Here is a 24180-nt window from a genome sequence, read left to right on the forward strand (position 1 = left end):
GGATTCGATAAATACTACCTATTTTCCCAGCCTCCATAATGCTCAGAAATCGGTGCACAATTGTTTTTTTACAAAGCACATTCAAGAGGGAACTTTCACAATTGTTTCATGAAGGAGGGAGTAAAAAAATACAAACATTAATTAGGAGTTGGAATTATTTCCCATGCAGACTTTACGCAGTGATAATATTCGGAGTCTTAATTGACCCGCTGCTGTAGCTGCATGCGTGGCTCTGAATATCGACCCCTGCAAGTTAAAAACCCCGGAGTTAAGTGATGCTCCGAGTCTAATTGGTTCATCAGGGATAATTCCTCCACAATGCACGAGCCGCAGGCCGCGTGTTTTTCTTTTTCATTATTATTATATTTTATTTTCTCTCGTGCGTAAAGACGGAGGAATGCGCAGGGAGCAGCTCAGGGATTTAGAGGAGCTCGTAAAAAAAAAAGAAAGAAAGTGCCCTGACTTCCACCTGAGGATCGGATGCTGCCACCCAGGCTCACACAGCAGCACAGCTCGGAGATAAAAAGAAAAAAGAAGCAGTCAGTGCATGTTCTTCAATCTGAAACTGAAGCTCTCAAACAGACTCTCCCTTTTCTCTCTGCAAGGGTGTAACGCGGCTTCCTTTGAAGTGCGACAGGTCGACTATGGGCCGAGACCTGGAGGAGGTACAGTGACACCAGAGCCTGGTTTCTGTCTATACTCTCAGTCCTGTATATTTATATATTTATATATCCTGCTACTGCCTCTCACACGGACACTATTCCACATATAACTCAGAAATATGAATTTGAAGTAGCCTAATTTTCAATTTTAAAGTATAATTATAATAATAATAATATAAGCTGCATTATGGCATTTTACCAAAGGTGAGAGTGTTTATTTCAACATTTAATTTCCACATACATTTTTCCCACAACAAATCAAAATTTTGAAATCTTAAAAATCTGCAGCATTTTTTCTATTTCTTAAATTACAAATGTATCATTTTACAAAACTTCACTAAAATTAAACTAAAACGCTGCAAATAACTGTGATAAAATCAATATTTGGATTAAAGTAATTTAATGTTTTCTTTTCTTCCTTAATAATAAAAAATGTGCGATGACTGGTTCCAATGGTCTGTTTTTAGAGACAGTTAAATTGCACAGGCATTTTGGCATTGATCATATAAATATGTCAGCTTTTTTCTAAATCTAAATTTCTCTATGTCAGGCTTCAGTTCTTTCTCATGCATCTTTCTTTAATATCCTCCCCTGTTTTTCATATCTTGTGTCATATTTTAACTTTTCATTGTGATCCATGTTTGCTGATTTTTCCCTTTGTTTCACATATTTCCTGAATGCGCACAGTTCAGCCCATGTTCAGTGTGTTTATGTTGAACCGCTGAAAGTGAACGCTGTTGGCTCTGAGGGCACGATGACAGACATATTTATGGAATAACATGCTCCACTTTGTTTTGTCTGGGTGCAGAAATGGGGTTGATATTATCCTCCCCAGTGCAGATCACAGAGTTTGCTAATCTGCCTATTAACACACTGATACACTTACAGCGGCGAGTGCGTGAGTGTGTGTGTACACACGTTGTTTGACCCAGTGAGGTACAGACGTGCTGCATGTTGCATATGTGGTGCATATACATTGCTTCTTGCCATTGTGAGGGACTGTGAGGCAGTGATTTGATGCATATGTGTAGAATTATCCACAGTGAGTGAATGTGTGTGTGTGTGAGTGTGTGTATGTGTGTGTGGTTACACTCTACTGTTATTATTTCCATGTCTGTCTTTGATGGGTCGTTGCACACAGAGCATATGGATGCCTATATGTGCATGTATCTGGTGTCAAATGTGTGTGTGTGTGTTCTGATGGTGAAGTTTGTGTGTGTGCATGTGTGTGTTAGAGGCACTCATGTCTGTGTTTTTGTCATTAATTTTTCTGAGTGGGTGGCTAAATATTCATATGCCAGTTGTGCTTGTGCGTTTGTGCGTTTATGTGTGTGTGTGTGTGTGTGTGTGTGTGTGTGTGTGTGTGTGTGCCAGCGTGAAAGGGAGACTGAGCGAGTGCAGTTTTTTTTGTGTGTTGTGAGAGTGTGTGTGTGTTTCTGCGTGTTGGCTCTGGCTCCATGTGTGTGCGGGTGCGAGGTGAAGTGTCTCTTGGCTGGCCTTGGCAAGAGAGCTGGAGGAGAGCAGAGGTGAAAGAGGAGATTTGCAGAAAAGACACGCACCACTTCCCCCATTACTACTTTTTCTCTGTCTTATTCTTCTACTACGACGTCTCTGTCTCTCACTGCTTCTTCTTCTCTCGCTGCCTTTTCCTTCTGCTCCTCTCATTCCTCCACACTTCAAACCCCCCTCCTCCTCTTCTCAACTATCTTCCCCTAAAACTCTCTCTCTCTCCACCGCCAGTCCTCTGGATCCTAAATCAGATCATTTTATTCAGCAGCTACTGTCTTTACTGAGAGGTCTCTTGAGATCGAACCGAGGACCATTTTGGGTGTTGCAGGGTTGCAGCGCATTTATAGGATAATGAATTGTGATACGACACAAGGAATGTTTCCTCAGTAAAGCAGGGAGTGACTGCATGTGCCTCTCCATCAGTGTTAGGTCTTAAAACCTGATGGCAGAAGATTTGAATCTACTTGTCCACCACCAAAGCTTCTAGACACCTCACTGATGGGGCCTGTCTCTTCCTTGTAAGCCTGTTGTTGGCACTCACAACATTTAATGTAATTGCTGCAATGCTGATGGCCGTTTAACATAAGGTCCAGATAACATAACTGAGACAGGCCCATACTGCAGCGTCTTGTCAGCGGGTACCTCCCTCTGTCTTTTTGCATCTGCAGCCATGAAGATGTTTCCTGAAGGCTGTGTTATTTGTGCAGGAGCGAGCACAGTAAAGTAAGCGTAAGATTGAGCGGGAAGGTGGCTGCAGCTACTTGTATATTTACTGTATGCGTGTGTGCACTATTAAGAGCCCATCTAGTTTGATGGAGTAGGAGGATGCACAAGGTCCCATTCATGCTGCGGTCCCCACTATATTTACCCAGGCACCAACCAGGTTGATATGACGTCCGCAACATTTTTACTTTAAACTTGCTTCAACTGCCTTTTTATTTTGATTATTTTAATAATTGCATCACCAAGCATGTTTTTTACTGAAACCGGGATATATATTAATATAGTGTTTCCCTGTTACTGCATTTGGCAAATCTTTGTCTATTTTAAATACTCTTTATGCTTGAAGGGGATAAAATCAATAACTGTGTACAGTTTAATACCGTCAGCATGACTTCTAATACAGATATCTCTGTTCTCCTTCCTCTGAGCTTCACAATTTCTTACTGAAATAACCTTTAAAAACTCTCACAGTAAATCTTTACAGTAAAAGCATGATCATGCCCAAAAAAAATCTACACTGCACATGGCTACAATCACGTGTGTCCCGGGTAATACAGTAACCTCGGAAGCCGCGCAGTATGCCCTGCAGGACCGACGATCCTGAGTCTGTGTGTGCGTGACCTGGGGCAACCAGCGATCAATAAGCATCATATGAGCATCACTCACGGCCTCCATGTCAGCTGTTTCCTGTTTGTCCTGAGGAGACGGCTGCCTCGCTGCCTTGGTGAACGCCTGAATAATAGGGAGGATACAGAACGGTGTCAAGACGCTATCGTGGAAGCAGAAAAGGATTTTTCTTTATCATATGTCTGGCAGGGCAGTGTACTGCCTGTTTATGTGTGTGTGTGTGTGTGTGTGTGTGTATGTGTGTGTGTAAAGGAACGACAGAAATGCAGAGCCATCTGCTCTCCTCTTATCAGGCAGCTGAGTGGTGAAATCTACTGCAGCCGAGTCTTTCCCAGGGACTTGTCATAGTCTTGTGTGGGCAAAATAACATATTTATAAATATTATAAGATTGTTATGTAAGATTTCGTAGATTCATGAGGTATTTTAAAGTGTTTGAGTCGGTTTAAACAAATCGAATGTGTGGCAATGGAATACGGGGCTCAGTAATGTGATTAAACCCACGCCGCTTTGGGAATAGTACAAAGAGAAGAACTATATGTCAAATAGGATGGAAGAGTGCGACTTTCCATCCACTATATATATATTATTTTTAACCGATTTATTTTAAAATATATTATTCTACTTTCTGCTGTCCCACTTCTTTTCATTTCCCTCCCTGGCGAGGCCTCTTTAAGCAACTGCATGCTACTCTTCACCCTGTTTTTCCTTTTTTCATTTCACACGTCTCTTTCAAGAGAGGGCCGTTCGTTATTTGACTTTGGGTGGTTTCCTGCAGAGGGGAGAAGTCGCCGGTGTGAAAAGGAAGTGTGTGTTTGAAGAGCCAGTCGCTCAGGATGTCACCACCCCGCCATTGGCTAATGAGGGGGACAGGAGCACAGAGCCAGGGCAGAAACAGACACATACACACACACACACACACACACACACACACACACACACACACACACACACGCACAAACACACACACACACACAGCAGGAATGCAGCAGCTGTCACCAAGGTCCAGGCAGTTATGGAAGGGTTGAAGTATCGTCGCGTGTGTGTGAGTGTGAAGTGGCAGTACCAGGGTTCATCAGGGGATTGAGAGCAGGGAGGGGCCTGCGTTGGCTCCGGTGACCCAGAGACTGCCACCAGCAGAGAAGATCATAACACATAACTGACTTGGGTGAAAAGAGTTGGAGGAAACGTGTCCATATTTTGTGGTGGCCTGTTGTATTTTAAGACTCAAGCATATGGCAGAGACATTGTTGCGAGAGGCTGTTCTTTCCCGTCCTGCATCCAGAGGAAGGTGACATTAGGTGTGACCTGTGCTAAGTGACAGGAACTCCAGCGCACTTTCACCGCGGCTTCTCCCTTTTCCTGTTATTCCTCAACTCCTGTTATGTTGTTTGCCTTGGAGCCGCGCCAGCTCAACGGGCAAATCGACAGCTGACTATTTTTACATCCGTCTTTAAGGACCCCTGTCTGCTCGCTCTGCCTGCCAATTTGCCCCATCAGCAGTGGCAAAGAAGACGAGCTCTCAAGGCACCGGGCCTTTCATTTCTCTCTCCTGGCGGTGTGGCTAATGCTGTCACTGTTATTTGAAAAAGCACTCAGGGTGAATTGCTATTATTATTGTTAAAACCATCATCATCATCATCAGGCTTATTTATGGTTTTGATAATGATGGTAATTTTGTTCAGGGCCTACGGTTGACTCCCTCTCTTTCTCCTGCTAATCCGACGCTGCTGGGTGAGAGTGTGCGTGTTTGTTTGTACGTTTTCGATGCGCTGGCAAATTACCAAAGTTGTTGCGGAGGGAAAATGGCTGTGCAACAGGTAACTGTGATTTTATGTCTGCAGTTCACATGTGAGGTGAGGAGAACTCACCTCACATGTGAACACTGACAGGAATAAATACGTTACATCTCTTAATGCATATGCTGAACTCAATGGCTATGACAGGAGGAGGAGGGAGGGAGGGAGGGAGGCCTTTCCCCCACTATTTTCTGTTTCATTGCTTTTTCTCAGTCTTTTTTTCGCTCCCATGTTTTACTCTCCATCTATCTCTCCGCTCTGCTCTGTTCTGTTCTGTCTCCAGCTTACCGTGGAGATTTGATTGCTTGAGGCCCAGGGAGGATTTTAGGGAGGTTCTGGAGAAGGGAGGTTAGTGGTACAGGCTGTGGTAGGCTTGTAGCCAACGTACACACATTCACATGCACGCACACACACACACACATACACACACTAAAGATATGCAGTCTGACAGGCACAGATACCTGCTTTCACCCTCTCCTACTTTGTCTTTTCTTCACACAGATTGTGTAAAAATGCTTTCTGTCATTTTAACGCTCTGACAAGACCAAAATTGTCTTTGGGTCGAAAACCTGAGTCGAAACTCATTAGCTACTTTTAGTTGTGAGCAAAGTGTTAAGGCAACATGTGTAAGCGTTTGTTTGTGCTCTCTGATAACTTTGTAAAGATGTTTGTGCTGCTAGATTAATAACATTTAATGGCCACTGTTAAATGCAGCTGCCCTGGCATCCCACTGCTCGTGTTTTTCTGGCAAACCTAGAAGCTGGGTGGCTTTTCCTTTTGTGTGTGTGTGTGTATACCAGTGTGTGTGTGTGTGTGTGTGTGTGTGTAGGGGGGGGCTGGTTGGTAAGGCGCTGTGTGTGTCACTGAATTGAACTTGCCTGCATGTGAGATGATCACATATCGAGCAGCGGTGTACTTGACTTCTAACAATCTATAACGTCAATTAAGTCACAAATGATCAAATTAGCGTTCTGTGATAGACATCAATTGGTCTGACCCTGCATCCATAGAAAACAGCGAGGGGGTGGGGGGCCAACACACACGACCTCTGCCACCGCACATTGATGTCCGTTTACCGCATGTGGCATCCATTGTGCAACTGAACAACGGGACAGAGTGGGGATTCTTGTAAGGAAAAAGCTGTTTTTGTGTTATCTTCAAAGGATGTTCTTGTGGACACACACATGTGTGCGCCTGCAGCCACACAAACACACACAAACACACACACGTATACACTTGCTTTCTCTATGTTGATGTTTTCTCTGTAAGTGGCCCGAGCTGCCTCTTCCATTGTCGGGAAACACACTCAGCGATAAGTGCTTTGTTGGAGCGCCGTCCGCTGCATGATGTGTGTGACTCTGACTGGCATTTAATATTTCATAGCATTTAATCCATTTGATATGTTTCCTCCAAATACAAAAAAAATCTGCAGCTTTTGTTTCCTTTATCCAGGCCATTACTTTGGAGCTTGTTGATCAGTTTAGATTTGTAAAGGGTGGCAACAGGGGATTTATCACCCAGATTCACTGCTGCTTTTCTGAATGGCCGTGAAGCTCATAAATTTAGCATCTTGTTGGTCTAAAACCTCAGGAGGGCAAAGGTGATCCTTTGTGCCAGATCAATGTGTGACCAGATATAACTCAATAACGTTAATAATAAAAACATCATAAGCAAAGGGCGAAGCTGTGAGATTTATCGCAGGAGGGAAATGTGAAATGAGAGCACTTAAAGGGCAGTCAGGTTTGCAGGATGTAGTGTCTAAGAAAGATAGCGCATTATGACAAAGAAGAGTAAAAGGAGTCGACAGCTTGTGCATCAGTCAGGAGGTGAGGAGGAGGCTCTCTCTGAGATCAATTGGTAATAGGCTGATGTCACAGGGGCGATTAGAGGCGTCGACTCGCCTGTGTTGTAAATGCTGTCAGATCGGTTAAAGGAAGCCTAATACCTCTCAGGTTGAAAGCTGTAATAACATCAAGTGTAACTGGATCTGCGGGGAAGTGTGTGCACGCGAGTAGAGAAGGAACAGTCGGCAGGCGAAAGTATTTCATAGTGTGTATGATGCCTCCGCGTGTGTATGTGTGTATGTGCGCGGCATAAAGCAGCAGCAGCAGCATGCATAAAGGCGAGAGCCGCGGGGTTGCTCCTGGCATTTTTTCGGCCACCAGATGCCTGTCACTGCTTTAAAAAAAAAAACGAGAGAGAGAGCAGGGGATGAGGAGGGGAGAAGGACAAAGAGGAGGGAGGGGAGAGAGGGGAGGGGCGGGGGGGGGCACCGCTGTTCAAATCATGTCACGTAGCGCTAATTCATCCAGCCTCATTAGAGAGAGGGAAGGGACCAGAGGGCCTCTCTCAGGACAGGGCCCGCACTGAAACACACACACACACACACACACACACACACACACACACACACACACACACACACACACACATTGTCTCAGGTTTTCTCTGGCACATGCTTACACACAGATGTAATTTCTCTCTTACAAACACACACACACACAAACACATAGACATACATACACAGATGACACTGGCACATGGCGCAGCGCGGGGGCAGTTTGGGGAATAGAAAATTGCCTTCTCAGGAAGGCCCTGGCCAATTAAGGACCTGACCGTATTGAATGTCAAGTGTTAATTTAGGCTGCCCCTCCCTCCAACCCCTACACCCTCACCCCTCAATTTCCCAGCAGTGGTGGTGGGGGGGGGGGGGTAAAGGTGTGTGTGTGTGTGTGTGTGTGTGTGTGTGTGTGTGTGCGTGCGTGTGTGTCCCAGTGATGAGCAAATACATGTCAAGCCAAAGTTGATTGCCTGCTTCGTATTATGTGTCGCAGACAAGTGGCAAATGTGCTCCCTCCTTTTAGCCTCTCGCAAACCCCCCTGAGGGATGCCGCGATGGAAGGAGGGAGGAGAGAGGGAGGATTAACTGTACCGCAGTGATAAGAATGGGGGGTTTTACACTGGGGAAGACGGGGCGGGGAGTGAAGGGGACAGACAGAGAGACAGAAACACGGAGAAGTAGAAAGAGGGCAGAGGGTTTGTTTGATCTCAGAGGACGGGGGAGTGACTTTGATAGTCTTTTAATTGCCTTCATTTTTGCAGAGGTGACGTCCGTGGCAGACAATCAAAGAGCAGATACATTTTTGAGAGGTATTTATAAAAAAATTAAAATTAAAAAACTTTATAATAAACTTCCAATGATGTCAACATAATGGCCGTGTATTAGGCAGCCGATGCCATGGTCCAGGGGCAGGCAAGGTTGTTTGTGAGTGGGACTGATGGTAAATGCCCACCTCCTTACCTCCATGATCTAATAGACATCCACTTAGTCTTAATGGGCAGATTTCCTTTCTCCCCTCGTGATGACTGTTGCACTCTTTAAAGGTGGAATCGCCAGCTTGTCTTTCCTATCAACCCCCCACCTCTCCCTGTGTTAGCCGCTGTATCTCATGTTCACTACAGACACAGAGGGGGGCTCACGCTCACACCAATTCTCCCACTTTCTGGCTATGTGTGTTAGTCAAAGGCCCATTATTTTACATTCACAAAAATGTATGTATGTGCCCAGGATTGGTGTGTGTGTGTGTGTGTGTGTGTGTGTGTGTGTGTGATAGCAGTGATGTTGTGAAATTGAATAAAGAGGGTGAGTATTGATCATTTCCCCTTGTGTGTTATTAGCGCCTGCTGCTACTGACAAAGAGAGCATGAAACACACACACACAACATGAGGGACACGCAAACACACGCAAACACACGCAAACACACACACACACACACACACACACACAAACACACAGCCATGTTTACTCTGGAAATGCGAGAAAAAGCTCCCGCACACTGTCCAACTTGCAATCAGTGATTTATCATGCTGCAACGTTTGGGTACTAGACCTTTATCAGGCAAACCTCTGGAAACACAGCATGTTGTTTGCATGTTTTGACAACTGTAATAATTGCATCAACAGGGAAAAACTACACTTAACTGCCACATATTATATATCCACAATAATGCCCAGAAGCAGTTGGTGTACACATAAATTATAGCCCCAGTAATGTTATGACACTCTGGGTTATATGTCGTTGACTTATATGCGTCAAGGGTCTTTTCAAAGCCAATTCTTGTCCTCTCAGCTTCTACAGCCACACACACACACACACACACACACACACACACACACACACACAGACACACACACATTTAAGATCTTTACCATTACAATCTGTTTAGTCAATCTGCCGTGAGTGATAACACGTTTCGAGTTCACACAGGTCACGGCAAAGTGTAATTCAGTCTCTGATCACTGATATCCAAACAGCCACCCATACAGGCCTCCGGGAAAGGGAGGGTGTTAAAGCCCAGCCAAAGTGCTCCGTCTATGGGTAGATAGTGACGTCTGCAAGGCCTCTGGAGCTCCAGCGGTCAGCCAGGACCAAGAAGTCTGTCAAGCCCCTAATTGATCACCCTGACCTGGGGAGCTGAGGACAAAGGGAGAGGGGCGCGGAGGGATGAAATAGATACGGCTAAAGGGAAAAGAAAGAGAAAGAAAGAAGGAGGAAAAAAAGGAGAAATAGTGCGATCGGTGGCTTAATCTCTCCGGACCGGCCATTTTCCCCTCCAGATGATAGATACAGTCGGCCGAGTGTGTGACACAGATGGATAATGCAGACGTCTGAGGTGATAGAGTTATAAATTAACCCATTACCGGACCTTAATGTGAACTACTGTGGAGGACCCCACACCAACATCACCAACCCTCCAGACACACACACACACACACAGACACACACAGACAGACACACACACACACACACACACACACACACACACACAAGCACACAAACACTCCTATACAGTCTCACTGATGCGTCGAGCTGGGCTCAGGGTGTGGACTGTACTCCTCAAGTGGCATTGATTTGTTAAAGTGCTGAATTAGCAGCAGGAGCACTACAGCTACTGACACACTTTTTCTTTCTTTCTCTCGTCTCAATATTTTTTCTTTCTTTCTCTTTCTTTTCATTCCTTGTTCCATTTGTGTCTTCCTTGCTTTCGTCCCTCCTTCCTTCAGTCCCTCTGTCCTTTCTTTCTTCTTTTGTTTCATTCCGTCCCTTTTTTCTTTACTTCCTGTCTTTCTTTCCTTCTTTTTCTTCCATTCTCTTTTTTCTTTCATTTCTTCCCTCCTTGCATTCTTCCTTCCTTCCTCTCCCTTTCTGTCTCTGTTGCTTCACTATACTCGCCCAAACACTGATTTGCTGCTTCACCTTGTTCTGCGACTCACATGCTCGTGTGCCCCTGTTGTACAATGGCCTCGCTCTTTTCCTGACACACTTTCTGCTCAGTCACAAGTGCTCCTTCAAGCAACTTTTGCTCTCCTCGGTTGTCCTGGCAAACACTCGTTTCTTTTTTTCTTCCTCCCCCAGTCTTCTGTCTCCAGCTGGAAGGTTTCACCTAAAAGAACAGTTGTTTTTTCTCTTCTTCTTCTTGTGGCCCACACAATATTCACCAGCCAAAACTGTTATGTCCCTAACTTTGAGACTGAAGGGGATGTGGTGTGAGTGTGTGTGTGGCTGGGGATTGGTATTTATTAGCCAGACATACAGAAGAGCTAATATCCAGAGCAGCAGTAGCCTGCACATTGTAAGGCCACACACAGTGACAAGGTCCTGCGTAGCTCAATGTGTTTAAAACCAACCCAACTCCTGTAGTGCGAGACAATGGCTTATACATCTACAAGCTAACCACAGTGAATTCCACTGGTATAAATGTCATTTAACAACATATGAGATCCTCTGGAAACTGAGCGGAGTACAGTTAGGGTCACTGGTCCCTCCGTCTGTTGAGTACGTAATGGTGTTGTACTTGGGCTTATGAGTGGGACAGACTGTCTGCTCTCTGAGTCCGAGTCAAGGCCCTCAGCCAAGAGGTGCAGATTTGTTAGTGTCTGCTCCATTATCGCCATCACTCTCATGGTTTGTTGTGTGTGCATCAGGGAGAGAGGAAGGGGAGTAACAAGTCTGTCCCCTCGTTCTTTTGCTTGCTGTGGTCCAGCCCAAACAGTTACCATCTGGTGACCAGTGACTGACCCTTCTCTTGTCTTACACACACTCACCGAACATACAGACATATACACACACTGGCTGCAGGACTGCATCAAAGTGATGAGTGAGTGACCACCAGCCTCCCCCCTCCTCCCCTGCCGAGTGTCCATCCCTGCCAGACCTCCTGGGTCCCTCCCCTCACTGCACATGATTGGTCGATGAAAGGTTGATGGGCGACCGATCTGTCCGCAGCTCCAATAAAATGCTCAATAAAGCACCGATTCCGGTCTTGACAGGGCTAATAGAAAAAAACCTTGGAGGAAAAAGCACCTAAACACACATACAGTGCACACACCCACACACACATGCACACACACACACACATACATCACTGTGGGCTAAATTAAGCATGTCCCCTCACTAGTATGAACTACGGTTTTTCAGCCATTTGCTGTAGTTGTGTTTTCTTGATTTAGTTCATCCTCTTTATATGTAATTTCTATTGTAATCTTGTTTAGGCAACTTATTGAAAAGTGATTAAATGTTTGAGTTGTTTTCTTTGGTTGCATCTTTTTTTTTTTAAAATCTGCTGGTTTTCTCATTCGTACATTAAAGTAATTAAATTTCACGAAAGTTGGGCGAACAAAATAAGACATGATATTAACTTGACCTTTGAGAAACCATAACCAGATCTATCACCTAGTTATCAATCACTGTATCGAGAAAGTAGTGCTCAATCAATAATGAATAAAGTACAATTTGTACAGTCTATAGTTCAGATATCGGACATGGGAAGTTCCTCTGTTTGACAGAAAAGACCAGTTACTGTGTTTGTGTGTAGTGAAGCGCAACAAGAGAGACAGATGTGTGTGTTTAGAGTGTGCAGGGTGACAGACCAAGGTCAGAGGCAAAGAAGAAGTGACACATGCATCACAGGGTTGTGACATGTCAGGGTCATGACAAAGGTCACGCTGTATGTCCAGAGAACACACACTCGTGTCTTTCAGCTCCTCCGTGTGTCAAGAAGTGACCGTCCCTTCAAAGGAAATGGGAAGCAGGAGCAAAGTCAACCTCTGCTCCACCATGGCTGGTGCACTCCGGGGGAACAAGGTTTGTGCGGAGAGCAGGTCACAGGCAGGGCATAATGGCAGTGTGATGCTGTGACTATAGCTCTCCCTTCAGGTTAGATGCAAGGCGGGGGCAGAGGGAAAGACAGGAGCGAGAGAGGGAGGAGGTGAAGTGAGCGCTGGGAGGGTGGCTGCATAAAAAAAAAGAGAGAGAGACAGCGCAATGGAGAGAGATGGAGTGAAAGCGCAAGTGGAGCATATCAGCAACAAAAACACTTAAAGTGAGGGATAGTGAGCGGGGATGGAGGGAGGCAGCAGCCCGGGGGGAGGGGGGGGGGGGGGGGGGACTGAAGGAAGGGGAAGGCGGGAGAAAGGGGGTGAAAGGAGCGAGCAGGCGTGTGTCCCTTCGCCTGAGGCTGATGCATTGTGACAGTCACTTAGAAGGATTTCACTTCCCCTAAACTGTGGCTTGCAGGAAGAAACACCATAAGTTGGGACAATTATGGGCAGAAGGAGATATGACAGGACACATGCAGAGCGAGCTGCAGAGGGAGGGAGGAAGGAAGTCAAGCAGAGGGGGGTAGTGTGAAGCAAGCAGTGTGTACATGTGTGTCTATCCATGGTCAGAACACAATCTACTTGCATTTGGGAGATGGCTCTTTACTGTATATGCTGTCCAGTGGGTTTGTGTGGCGAGGGAGGGAGGTTTTTATTTTTTGCTCGGTGCACACGCCATGTCAGGGAGGCCCGTTGCTCGCTCCTCATGGTACCGTATGTTACCACTCTGCCTCCCTCATTCCTTCACCCCATGTCTGTAACTTAACCTGGTGACGGCGGGTAGGAGGGAGAGCGAGAGAGAAAGAAAAAAAGGAAAAAGTTGGATTCAGATGCTGCCAAGAAAACAGGCCCTATTTTTTCTATTCTTTGCTTAATTTAATTATTTCCTGGGTTTTTTAAAAATGTATTTCTTTAACTTTTGCATGCTAATAGTTTGGACTTTCATGTCATAGCCCTGATAAGTGTCCCAAAAGTTCTCTCTGCTACAGTACATTGTGTTACCCCTGCGCCGCGAGCCTTGCCAAGAATGTCACTGTAATTTGAGTGTAAGTGGATTCCAAGAACTACACTTTTCCTGTTTCATTGAGTCGTTTTGCTTTCAGCACTATTATGTCGTTCGTGCGAGTGAGGTGCTGGTGTATTTGTCTCTCGGCTTTTCCTCTGGCCTGTGTCTTTCCACATGGTTCCTACAGTTACAGTTCACCTACAGTTCTCTGAATTCTTGCTCCAGTTCTGTGCCTGTGTGTGTGTGTGTGCGAACGCACAGTGTAATAAATAATGACAACTGCAAAAAAAATAGCTTTCATTTTGAAAAATATACCACACTCGACCGCCCTGCGATACCGTCTGTTCTAACATAGATAGATGTGCCGCTCTCTCTGTCGTTTTCTCTCTATCTTTTTTTTCCCCCAAATGCATTTGTTATTCTTTGTTTTTGCCTTGTGAGTTTAAAAGAAACGCACTGCATGCTGAGCCGACGTCACTCGTTAAAATCTACCAAAGTAAGGCTAAGGTTTGGTTTTTAGGATCACGTATAAAATGTGGTTATATCCTTTGGGATCTGTCCATTTTGTCAGCATTTAAAAGCCTTGCATTGTAATCAGCTTTATACATATAGAGCAATTCAAAATGTGTCTTTGAGCAATTTGGTTTCAAAGAGGGTGAAGATATTTTGAAGATGTCGACTGCCTTTAACCCACCAGTTTCCCCCATGTACAGTATAACCTCAGCTTCAGTCCTCCATCCCTGCCACCTTCCCCCGCTGCGTTTCTCCCCGCTCATCAGTATGGCAGTTGTGTTTGCTGAGCTGGCTTTTGATAGACTTTGGTTTGGTCATCTGAGATTTGTTATTAGCTCTTCCTCTCTTCCCTCCCTTCTTTTCTTCCTCTCTCTCTCTCTTCCATCTCTACCTCTCTCTCCTTTGGGTTTTGCTCAGATGCACCTCCAGGCCGCGCTGAGGCAATAGGCTGTGTGGGGGGAGTGATGGAGGGATGGATGGAGGATAGCTGGAGGAGGGAGGGAGGGGCAGACTGGCACAGAGGTTGAGGGGTATTAGACCCTTGAACACAGCTGGGACCCCTACTATCAAAGAGATGGAAATGACCGTCTGCTAGTATTAGAGGTGCTGGGATGAAAGAATGGCCGGCAAACCCACAGAGAGAGGACTTTGGCTCCGTGTCGAGCTGGAGTGCACAAACACTGCACTGCCACCTTTTCTCGTCTTTGACAGCTTTTAAATTCAGAGAAAGTGATTTAATCAATTAGCTGAAAATCACTTGGTAACACTCAGTATAAAAAAACAGTTTCTAACCAAAGACATAGTTGAACCTGACTCAACTTTTGCCATTATGCATGGGAACGTAATTCAAACACATGAAAGTAAACGTCCCAATATAGTTTACCATTTCGCTTGCAACACTGGCAACAGTGGATAAAATGATTGTCACCGTATTAACTATGTTTTGACGTCTGAAAAGCCTCCAAAGTCAAACAGGACTTTTTGGATCGGACAGTTTTTTTCACCAGTAGCCATAGCAACACATCCTCCCCAACACAGAGCTATTTTTGCTGTGAACGCCCGCTAAGAACTTTCTTAAGCAAACAGTGTCGTAGAAGATCCCAAGAGGTGTGCAAGTAGTTTATGTTTAATCACGGCTGTGTGGACCTACCCCGGATTAGCAGAACCCCCGCCCGGCACGAGATTAGCCTATATGTAAATAAAAAACTGTTTCCTTGTCTTTATTGCATATTACCCATACCCCCTTGTAGCACTCATTACCAAGACAGGGGTCAAGAAGGGTTGTGGGCTAAGCACTCCATCGACTCGACATCGATAAGCTACTCCTGTCTGTCCACAATTACCCTTACAGCTATGTTCACTTGTATGTTAGTATCGTTTGTGAGGAGATTTCACGTCAGCAGATTGTGACCCTGAACCCAAAAAAGTTCAAACTACAGTAGATTCTCTGAAAAAGTCCTCATAGGAAGGTGCAGCCATGAAACGAGGAACATATTCTCTGGCCATTTCTTCCACTGGTAGCTGCAGCTCTCCATACAGTCCACGCAGCCTTAAATAATTTATCTCCTTTCCTCTTGCACTCGATCTTGCACTCTCTCTCCATGTCGCTCTCTGTTGCCCCCCCCCCTCGTTTCTCTTAGCACTTGCTTCATTTGTTTGCTTTGAGGAGCTAAATCTTGTTTGCGCATATTAATAAATCAAGGCGGATTATCCCGCCACAGCCGCTGTAGCATCCTAGGCCTCTTACGCTTATACCATATTTGCGGCCGTGTGGCTCTGTTTGCAGAGTACACCCCCCCCCCCATACCAGGGAGGCCTAGTGCGCTAGGCTAATTAGATTAATTCTGATGCCTGTAATGATTGCTTGCCATCTATTTTTAATGACTGGTGCATATATCAAAGAATAGTAAAGCATGCTACCAGCGAGGCTCAGTCTCAGTCCCCCAGCGTGTCAAGCACTGTAGGGGGCACTGGCTTAGAGTCGGAGTGTTAGCATATTGCCATTGTGCGTGTGTCTACATGTGTGCATACATTTGTGTCACTGCAGGCTAAGACGGAACATGTGTTCAGCTTGGCCTCTGCCTGCACCCCCTCAAAAAAAATAAAGAATAAAACACAAATAAATTAAGTATCCACTCACTGAGATGACACTGTGATTTCTTTGTGGTCGTGATATACACACTTCCAGCTGTTGCTCTTGTCAGTTGCAGCTGATACATGTTTTTTATTTTAGAATCTGGAGTGACTGGAAAATATGATAGAGAAACAAGGCTCGGCTGTGCAGTAAAACAGATGCAGAAGAAATTTAAAATCTGCATGAAGTAAACAGTATTACCTTTATGTTGCTCTATCACTTCCATGTGATGTTTTTTTTCCTCCCTCAGCTCCCTCTCCCTTGTAGTGAATCAAAAGTAAACCTACTCCATGGTAAGTCATTAAGCATTAAGCCATGGCTTACACCTTGCCATCTCCGAGCAAGTGTGTTCACCACCCCTCTTTATGCATCGGAGATGTTGCTCATCTTTAATGGATTGATCTAAGTCTCTTCCCTCTTTCTCCGTCATAAATATTTGAGAGGCGAGCAGTTCAAAAGTGGGGAAAAAGGGGCGTTTAGCGAAGCCATTTGGAAACACAAATCTGAAATGAGAGACTGTGAAGGGTTGAGGAGGAATGAAAAGAAAGGCGTTAAATCGCAGGGCAAGAACCAGAAGTCCTCCTGAAGAGGCACTGTGTATACACATCTCACGCTGAATAAATACGTGCAGATTACACCTCACACACCTCATACACACACACACACACACACACACACACACACACACACACACACACACACACACAGGTAGATTTCCATAAAATATTAAAGGAGGTGTTTCCTGTAATTATAGCACTGTTTGCCTCAGCCTCAAAGCCTGATCTGTAATTAAACAGGACTGCACATGCACATGCCAAAGTAAAGCGCACACGTCCGCACCCCCTAACACACACACAAGCATGGTGCAGGTTTGTGAGGAGATCGCTGTAATTCATATCCTCTAATAACACATTTGTGCGCACACACACACACACACTCAGTCATAGACGAGTGCCCATAAAGGATTGAGCGAACACACACCTTCTACCTTTTCATTCTCTCTCTCAGACACACACTCACACTCACTCACTAACTCACTCACACACACGTATCTCTTTCCCAGACACCCTATTGTGATGTTATCTCCATAACTATCCATATATTGATCTACCTCCCTCTTCCCTCCTCTTTAATTCTCTCTCCATCTGCCCCCCCTGCCTCCCACCTCTCACCCGCCCAGTCCTTATCTAATCTGGCTATGCCACTAATGGCAGCCATTCCCAGCCATGAACAAGTGCCATAATGTGCTCTGGTAAGCCTTTATGATGTGAAATGACCCTATTGATTGGCTCGCATCCCCACTGACAAAAAAGTGGCGGCAGTCACTTATTACTGTTAATGAGCTGCGGGATGGGCCCTGAGTGGCACGGCACACGTGCACATGCGTGCACACAAACTAATGCCTGTGTGTATGTATGCACGCTTTGCATAATTGTGAAAGCATTACTCCTACCTGTCTGCGTCCCGCCACATTTCAGCTCGTTAGCGATGGGAGGTCCCACCGTGTGAGGAGCTTTTAATGGCTGCCACTTGGTATTTTCATGTCGCGTTTTCGATGACTGTTGCATCTGTTTCTATTTTTGCGTCTGTTGTACACACCTGGCGTGTCTGTAATGAACAAAACAAAAGATGGCCACTTAGTCTGACAAATGATACAAGCTTTTTGCTCTTTCAGTTCAGCACAGGAGGCTGTTGTTGACTGTGTAGACGGAGCTGTGGCAACAGTAAGCGTAATGGCAGCCAAAACTAAGCTGGGAGGTTTGGTTAGACACCAGCGTGTCGGGGCCACAGGCGTAGATCTGACTTTGACACCGTGCCGTGTAGACAGGGGGGGGGGGTATTTATGCCAACCTGCTTTATGAATCAGGGGAATCGTCTTTTTGCTTATGGTGTGTACAAATGTGGTTTCTGCGTGTTTTCTGAGCTGGCAGCACCTCATGGGGATAATCCATGGGACGCATCCAATCAGCCACAGTGCATGTGCGACACATGTTTTTTTATTCAATCTTCTTGTCTTTTCATCTTCCGCCACCACCAGAACGCTTCCTGCTATTTTCTTCCCAGCTCGGGACAAACGAATAACAGATGTGAGAGGTTGGAACGTACCCTCCCCTCCACATCTCCCCTTCCCCTCCCCCTGTGCTGTGACTAGTCTGTGACAACCTTTGTCAACTTTTGGACTCTCCCTCTCTCCACTCTCCCTCTTTCCCGCTCTTCAGTTTCCCCGAAGCCTGCCCATCCCTCGTCCGCTATGTGGGGATATGAAGCTGCACCCATCTCCCACCCGTTCCCCCTGGATGACTGTGCATCTTATTCAGAGACTATTTGTCTCTTTTTTTTGCCTGTGCCTGTGACTTGGACAATTTTAGTGTGTGTATGCAGGCGGGATATCCTCCTCAGAGTCTGGCCATCTACGTGGTGAATCAGAGATTTTTTATTATTTACTGGAATTACAAATAGTCACTTATTGCATTTCATCGAGACACAGTTATTTTGGTGGATTTCAGAAGTAGAGCAGTGCTAGGAAATGCTGTGGAAAGCACATGGGGGGGGGGGGGGGGGGGGGGGGGGGGGGGGGGGGGGGGGGGGGGGGGGTTGTATCATCATCAAATTAATTTGTGTTTCTTTTCAAAAGGTTTGACTTCAAGCACTGAAATAGAACCTGGACACTTCTAGTCCTCAAAGTTTTGATAAGATCCTGTAGCTTATAGTGGGATTCCTCTGCTGTATGGAACATAAAGCACTCAAAATTTCCCATACAAATCAATTGAGCACCTTAGTAATTAAACTATAATTCAATACATTTGCTTATTTATTAGATCCTCAAACGAATAAATCAATGGCGTATCAATATTGCATACTTGAAAAGATTTATTTATGCAAGGCTGCGGCTGGAACAGAGGATATAGTGGGGTGTCTGGGAAGAGTCAATATTTTCATATGTAAGCCTGTGAAATTAATGACCTAATATCTGCAATGAGAAAGCTCGTTTTAAAGGCATAATCCTCTCTCTGTTTCTTGGGAAGACAAGAGCAACGGAATCAATGAAGGTTGAGGCTCTGGGAAATTATAACTGCACACACACACACAAACCCACACACACACACACAGTTTTATTCTTTCCTGTATACCAGAATCACTGTGAGAGAGAGCCACACAGAGGGACAGTCTGTAACAATGAGAACGGTTGAACTGGTATAAACAATATTGGTTTTTTTTTAGTGAAAGGAACTGATTGCATTTAAATTTACCTCATTCACACAACCCCACTAGCTGTGTGAAACAAAAAGCAGTGCATGTCATTTGGCACTTCTTAAAAGTAGCAATCAGTTACTGTATTAAATCCAAAAGGCCGAATATACGAGGGGGAAACCGTACCTGCACTTTTACGTAGTGAAAACACATGTTGAAGGAGTGATCTCTAATTTTACTGTACCATGCACCAGTTCACAAACTGAACACTTCGAGGATTCAATCTCGGATTTTGTTGCAGACTTTTTTTGGTTGTTTTGAGAGGTCATTTATTAAGGGGTTGTGCAACGTGCGTATGGGAATGTAACCCTTACGAAACATATTACCTACAATGCCAGGAAAGACAAAGGCTTAGCAAAAAGCAGTAGTTTCCTGCACGCACACACACACACGGAATTAAAATGTCATTACTTAGCTCGATTCAAGGAGCTCAACAAGACAGGCGAGGGAGAGAAAAGGAGAAAAAGAGAGACCAAAATGGTATTTAATTCTTTCATTATCCAAATGAATGAAAATCACATCGATGCGTTGGGACAATGCCACGCGTCTGTCTCAGAATTAACTCAACAATTATGGGAGGAAGTTAATGAAGGCGGGGGCTCGGTGTGGCGATAGCTCACAACGGTTACACGGCTTTTGATTCCATTTGGAGGACAGACCTCTGAGGGCACACTGGTCTGGCACCAGTTGACCTTCTTTATCTGACCTTTGACCTCCGCAGTAGCTCGGGAGCGGGGCTGATAGCTGATTTGTTGGCTTGCTCAATAGCCCAGGGAAAGAAAAAGAGCAAGAGAGAAGGACAGAGGATGTGTTCTATAAGATCTAGTTTTCACTGAAGTTCTCAGCACTTATGATCATGACAATTACATGCTGGTTGGACGACTTGTTAACAACGTTGCAGCTTCACAGCGCGCTGACCCCACACTCGCAGCCATGTGAGTGTCTACACTGTGTCTCTACACCATGTCTAAGTAGCCATAGGAGGCCGTGGCGGCTGAGGAAAATGGGAAGAATAGGGTGGTAGGGGGCATGTAGAGGACAATCATTAGACTGCACAGAAGGAGGGATGAGGAGAGGCAGCTGGGTGTGAGAAGAAGAGATCGGGAACTTCAACGGGTCCCAGAGCATCTGGCAACACGTCGCGGGGAGCCACGGTCCCTGTCATTAATAGTGATGAAATCATTTAAGCCATCAGGACTAAACGAGCCTGTTAAGAGATGCTCAGCGCTACACTTCTGTCTCGAGATGGAGAGGCATCGCCTGCGTGCGCTGCTGGCATCCACACACAGAGAGGGGAAATAAATGTGTGCGTATGTGGAAACTGGAAGGGTGCAGGAAGCACATTAACTACATATACTCTATATAAACATATTTTTTGTACTGAGCTGTGTTTGTGTTGAACCCAATATTGAATTTAATTAAAGCTCCAGTGCGTGTGTGAGGTAAAAGTTTTGCTACTATGAAAACTACTTAATATTTAGTTTTAAATTTTGTGCACTTTTTGTGAATTGTACTGTCTAAAGGTGCCAGAATTGGAATCTGAATTTTGAGACGTTTTTATGACCTTCACCAGGGAGGCTATGTTTTGTTGGTTTGTTTGTTTGCAGACACACTTGGTAGAAGGACGTGTCAGGAAAGAGACTAATTCATGGATCTTGATGAAGAAAATATATTATAGCACATTTAGGTAACTTATATCTATGAGTTTGTGAAATTTGGTGCAGCTTGATTGAATTTAATTACCGTAGCAGTAATAGAAGAAATTCAAGTACTACATGAGCCACAATTTCAAATTCAACCTGCAAAAAACTTTTAGTTTGTTGCAACATGGTAGAAAACAGATCAGAAGGTAAAGAGTAAGTTCAATGCTAATGCTATAGTGGTAACTTAGATGATTCAACACAATATTAAAAAGGAAACACAAACTCAACAAGCACTACAAAGTTCATAACCCATTGTTTTCACGTCCTCTTAAAGCATGTGGTTATTTTTGCTGTGAACTGTGTAACTTGGTGGAATGACCGTGTTGACATGAGCAGCACAGGGTGGAAGAACATCATAGTTATACCACTAAATGAGCAAAACAGCAAATGTGGCCCTTTTTATATTAAGTTCCAGCCTCGGGAGCAGCCCTGTTCCAACTGTTCCAACAACAAACAGGTCAATTATCTAGTCCAGGCACAATGTGTACATTAACTCTGTGTTCTCCCCTGTACGTGTGTTATGTCAGTGGATACACGGCATTACATTTATTTGTTTGACACCACAGCGAGAGGAATATAAACTGTGTATGTGTCTGTGAGATACAAGTTGTTGGAATCAAGAAACAAACTGTATTATCAGTGTGCCACAATTTACAAGAGATGTGCCATCATTAGAGCCGAAGCGAGCGGACAACCAAACCACTGGCTAAATCTGCCATGAAATACTAGACTGCTGCAATAAAACCTGAGCATCTGCACCAAACTGGAAACAGATGAACCCTGTCAAGGATACATTGTGCTTTTTTTCCCCCCCTTCCTTGTTTCCTGCAAGGCTGCTGGTCCTCTTTGGATGAGCAGTGAGAATAGTGATTTTGTGCATAATTACGTGCGTTGATGTGCGTGCACAATGCGCAGCATATGTCGATTATGTGTGCGTACGAGAGTGTGCACGCTGGTGTACGCCTGTCAGGCCTTTGTGTGTATCATGTTATGGCCTACAAAAGTACTGAGGCCACAAAGGAAATCCACTGCCAACAACAGCACAGCTACTGGCAAGGAGCCATACCACCCCAGAGGCTTATGGGATAGGGTTTACAACCAGAGCTGGAGTGTAGGAGGGTGAAATCTGTATGGGTCACCCTGTGTTATACTGCACATACAGTGGTGTCCACTTATTCCTCAGAACACTGTCATATTTCTCACATTTCTCAGTAATGACTCTGTTTTCATCTCGCACATGTGGAGATAAAAAGCAAAGCTCGGCCTATGGGCTGCTCGGCACTTATGGTACAAATCAGGCTATTAATACTGAGCATTACACTGATGTAGAGCACAGTACCAGAGATTTATAGGCTACATTAGGAGTCGGACGAGAACATTATGGTGCTTACTGTGAATTAGGGCACAGGCTCTCTGCCTTGTTTGCTCCTGGGGAGAGGTCTTGATATCCCGTTACTTCCTCAAGCCCCTCACTCATTGGGGACAAGTGTGCTTTTTCCATTTCAACTTATTTCCAGCTTTTAGGTTATATAACGATATTTGATCGTTGGAGGGTCACGCTGAATGGCTGGTTACACTCTGCAGATGTACAATGGTGATTGGTTTATTAGCCTTATAAACATAACGATGTGGCGTGTTTTCGTCTTTGGAAAAGTGGACTAAAGGAGCTGAAAGATGACGGGGTTGTGCTTCTTTCTCATGGTGGCTCAGTTAGATGATGTGCTATGTTAGTGGTAATTCATCGGAGTCGGTGCTAATACTCAACATACATTTTCTGGTGGCGTAATGCAGAATTTGAACCCTGAGACAGAAACCACCAGGCTTACCACTATGCTAGCCTCTCTCCCTGTCCTTTGTCTTGTCATCCTCGTCTTCCCCTCTCTCTCCAGTGAGCCTCAGAGCTGCCTTCCTTCAGTGGCGGTGCTGCCTATTGACAGAGCCGTACATTCTAGACATATCTGGGGGATTAAGTTGCAAATTTAAGCAATGGGAAAATCAATGAGTTCCTCTTTTAATTCATGAGAAAGGCTGTCACTGTGAAAAAACAGCAGGGAGACGTGGCTGTTTAGATCACATTCATCCAGGGAGAAGCAGAGGAGGAGGAGGAGAGTGCGAGGACAGCATCCTTTAAATCTCTCCATCAAATGGGGGAAAGGCTGATGGTGATTCACTAGAGATAAAATCACTGGAGAGAAAATATATCCTTTGTTTCTGACATTCCCACATTCATCGGTGTCATTTGTGTGACCGGTCATTTACGGTGTCAATGCTGAGCCTTTCATCTTTCTTAATAAGAAGGCAATGTACTGTGGTTTGGGAGCAAGAGTGTGTTTCTTGTCTTTTAAGTCCATGTAGAAACACTGGTGCTCAGCAGTGTTTGAGAGACGCTGTTCAAAGTACTACCTGTACCCGCAGCCAATAAAAACAGATATCTGCCTGCACAGATGTATAATTTTACTCTTGCCAGCGTTTTTTTCGTGTAAAGCTGAGAAGTCACCAAACCCTTTTTTTGTTTTCATCTGCAAAGATTTTTATCACAGATTCCTCTGTCTAACTTCATTTGTTTAAAGCTTTGTCACCAGAGAGTAAGAGCACAAGAAGCTACAAGAGGACAGAGAAAATACCTCATCATCAGCACAGAAAAAAACCCATTTAACATGGTTCTCTCAAAAACAAGTCACTTAATTCTCCAACATCAGACACTTCTGGCGAACATTCAGTAAAGTCATCAGATTGCTGTGTTTTATGACTCCTCTAAACAAGTCACACTCATCCCTGCAGGTTACACTGTTTCTGTGTATCCCCTGCTGACCTCAGGGAATTTGATTTTTTTAATGAACAGCTCAATATCTAATTCATTAAAGTGGCTGTTTTATTTGATGCATTTTCCTTACTCCAGCTGAACCAGGGGAGCAAGCCAGGGGATGAGGGGAGATGGCCCTGTTGATGGACGTGCAGTTGCACACAAAGTGTGCCGAGTGTGTGCTTGCATGTGTCCCTTGGAGAGACTCTGAGGCTCCGGTCGATTGTGGCTCCTCTCCACAGGGGCAGAGAGAGGGAGTTTTACTCTGTTTGACTGCTGAAGGACAGGAGCT

The 24180-nt window shown here is 44.9% G+C and overlaps 1 protein-coding gene across 4 annotated transcripts in view; it reads left to right on the top strand.

The window, feature by feature from the left end:
- The window catches only part of bnc2 (basonuclin zinc finger protein 2), a 155652-nt gene that overhangs the window by 67241 nt on the left and 64231 nt on the right, over window positions 1–24180 (top strand). For 3 of the 4 annotated variants that reach the window (XM_069530264.1, XM_069530267.1, XM_069530266.1), the window contains exon 3: window positions 606–665. The exons of the other annotated variant lie outside the window; for it this stretch is intronic. In XM_069530264.1, coding sequence (XP_069386365.1) covers window positions 606–665 — 60 coding nt within the window. The remainder of the gene's footprint in view (window positions 1–605; window positions 666–24180) is intronic. 4 annotated transcript variants of the gene reach the window in all.

The sequence above is a fragment of the Paralichthys olivaceus genome, chromosome 8 (genome assembly GCF_024713975.1).
Source record: "Paralichthys olivaceus isolate ysfri-2021 chromosome 8, ASM2471397v2, whole genome shotgun sequence".
NCBI lineage: Eukaryota > Metazoa > Chordata > Actinopteri > Pleuronectiformes > Paralichthyidae > Paralichthys > Paralichthys olivaceus.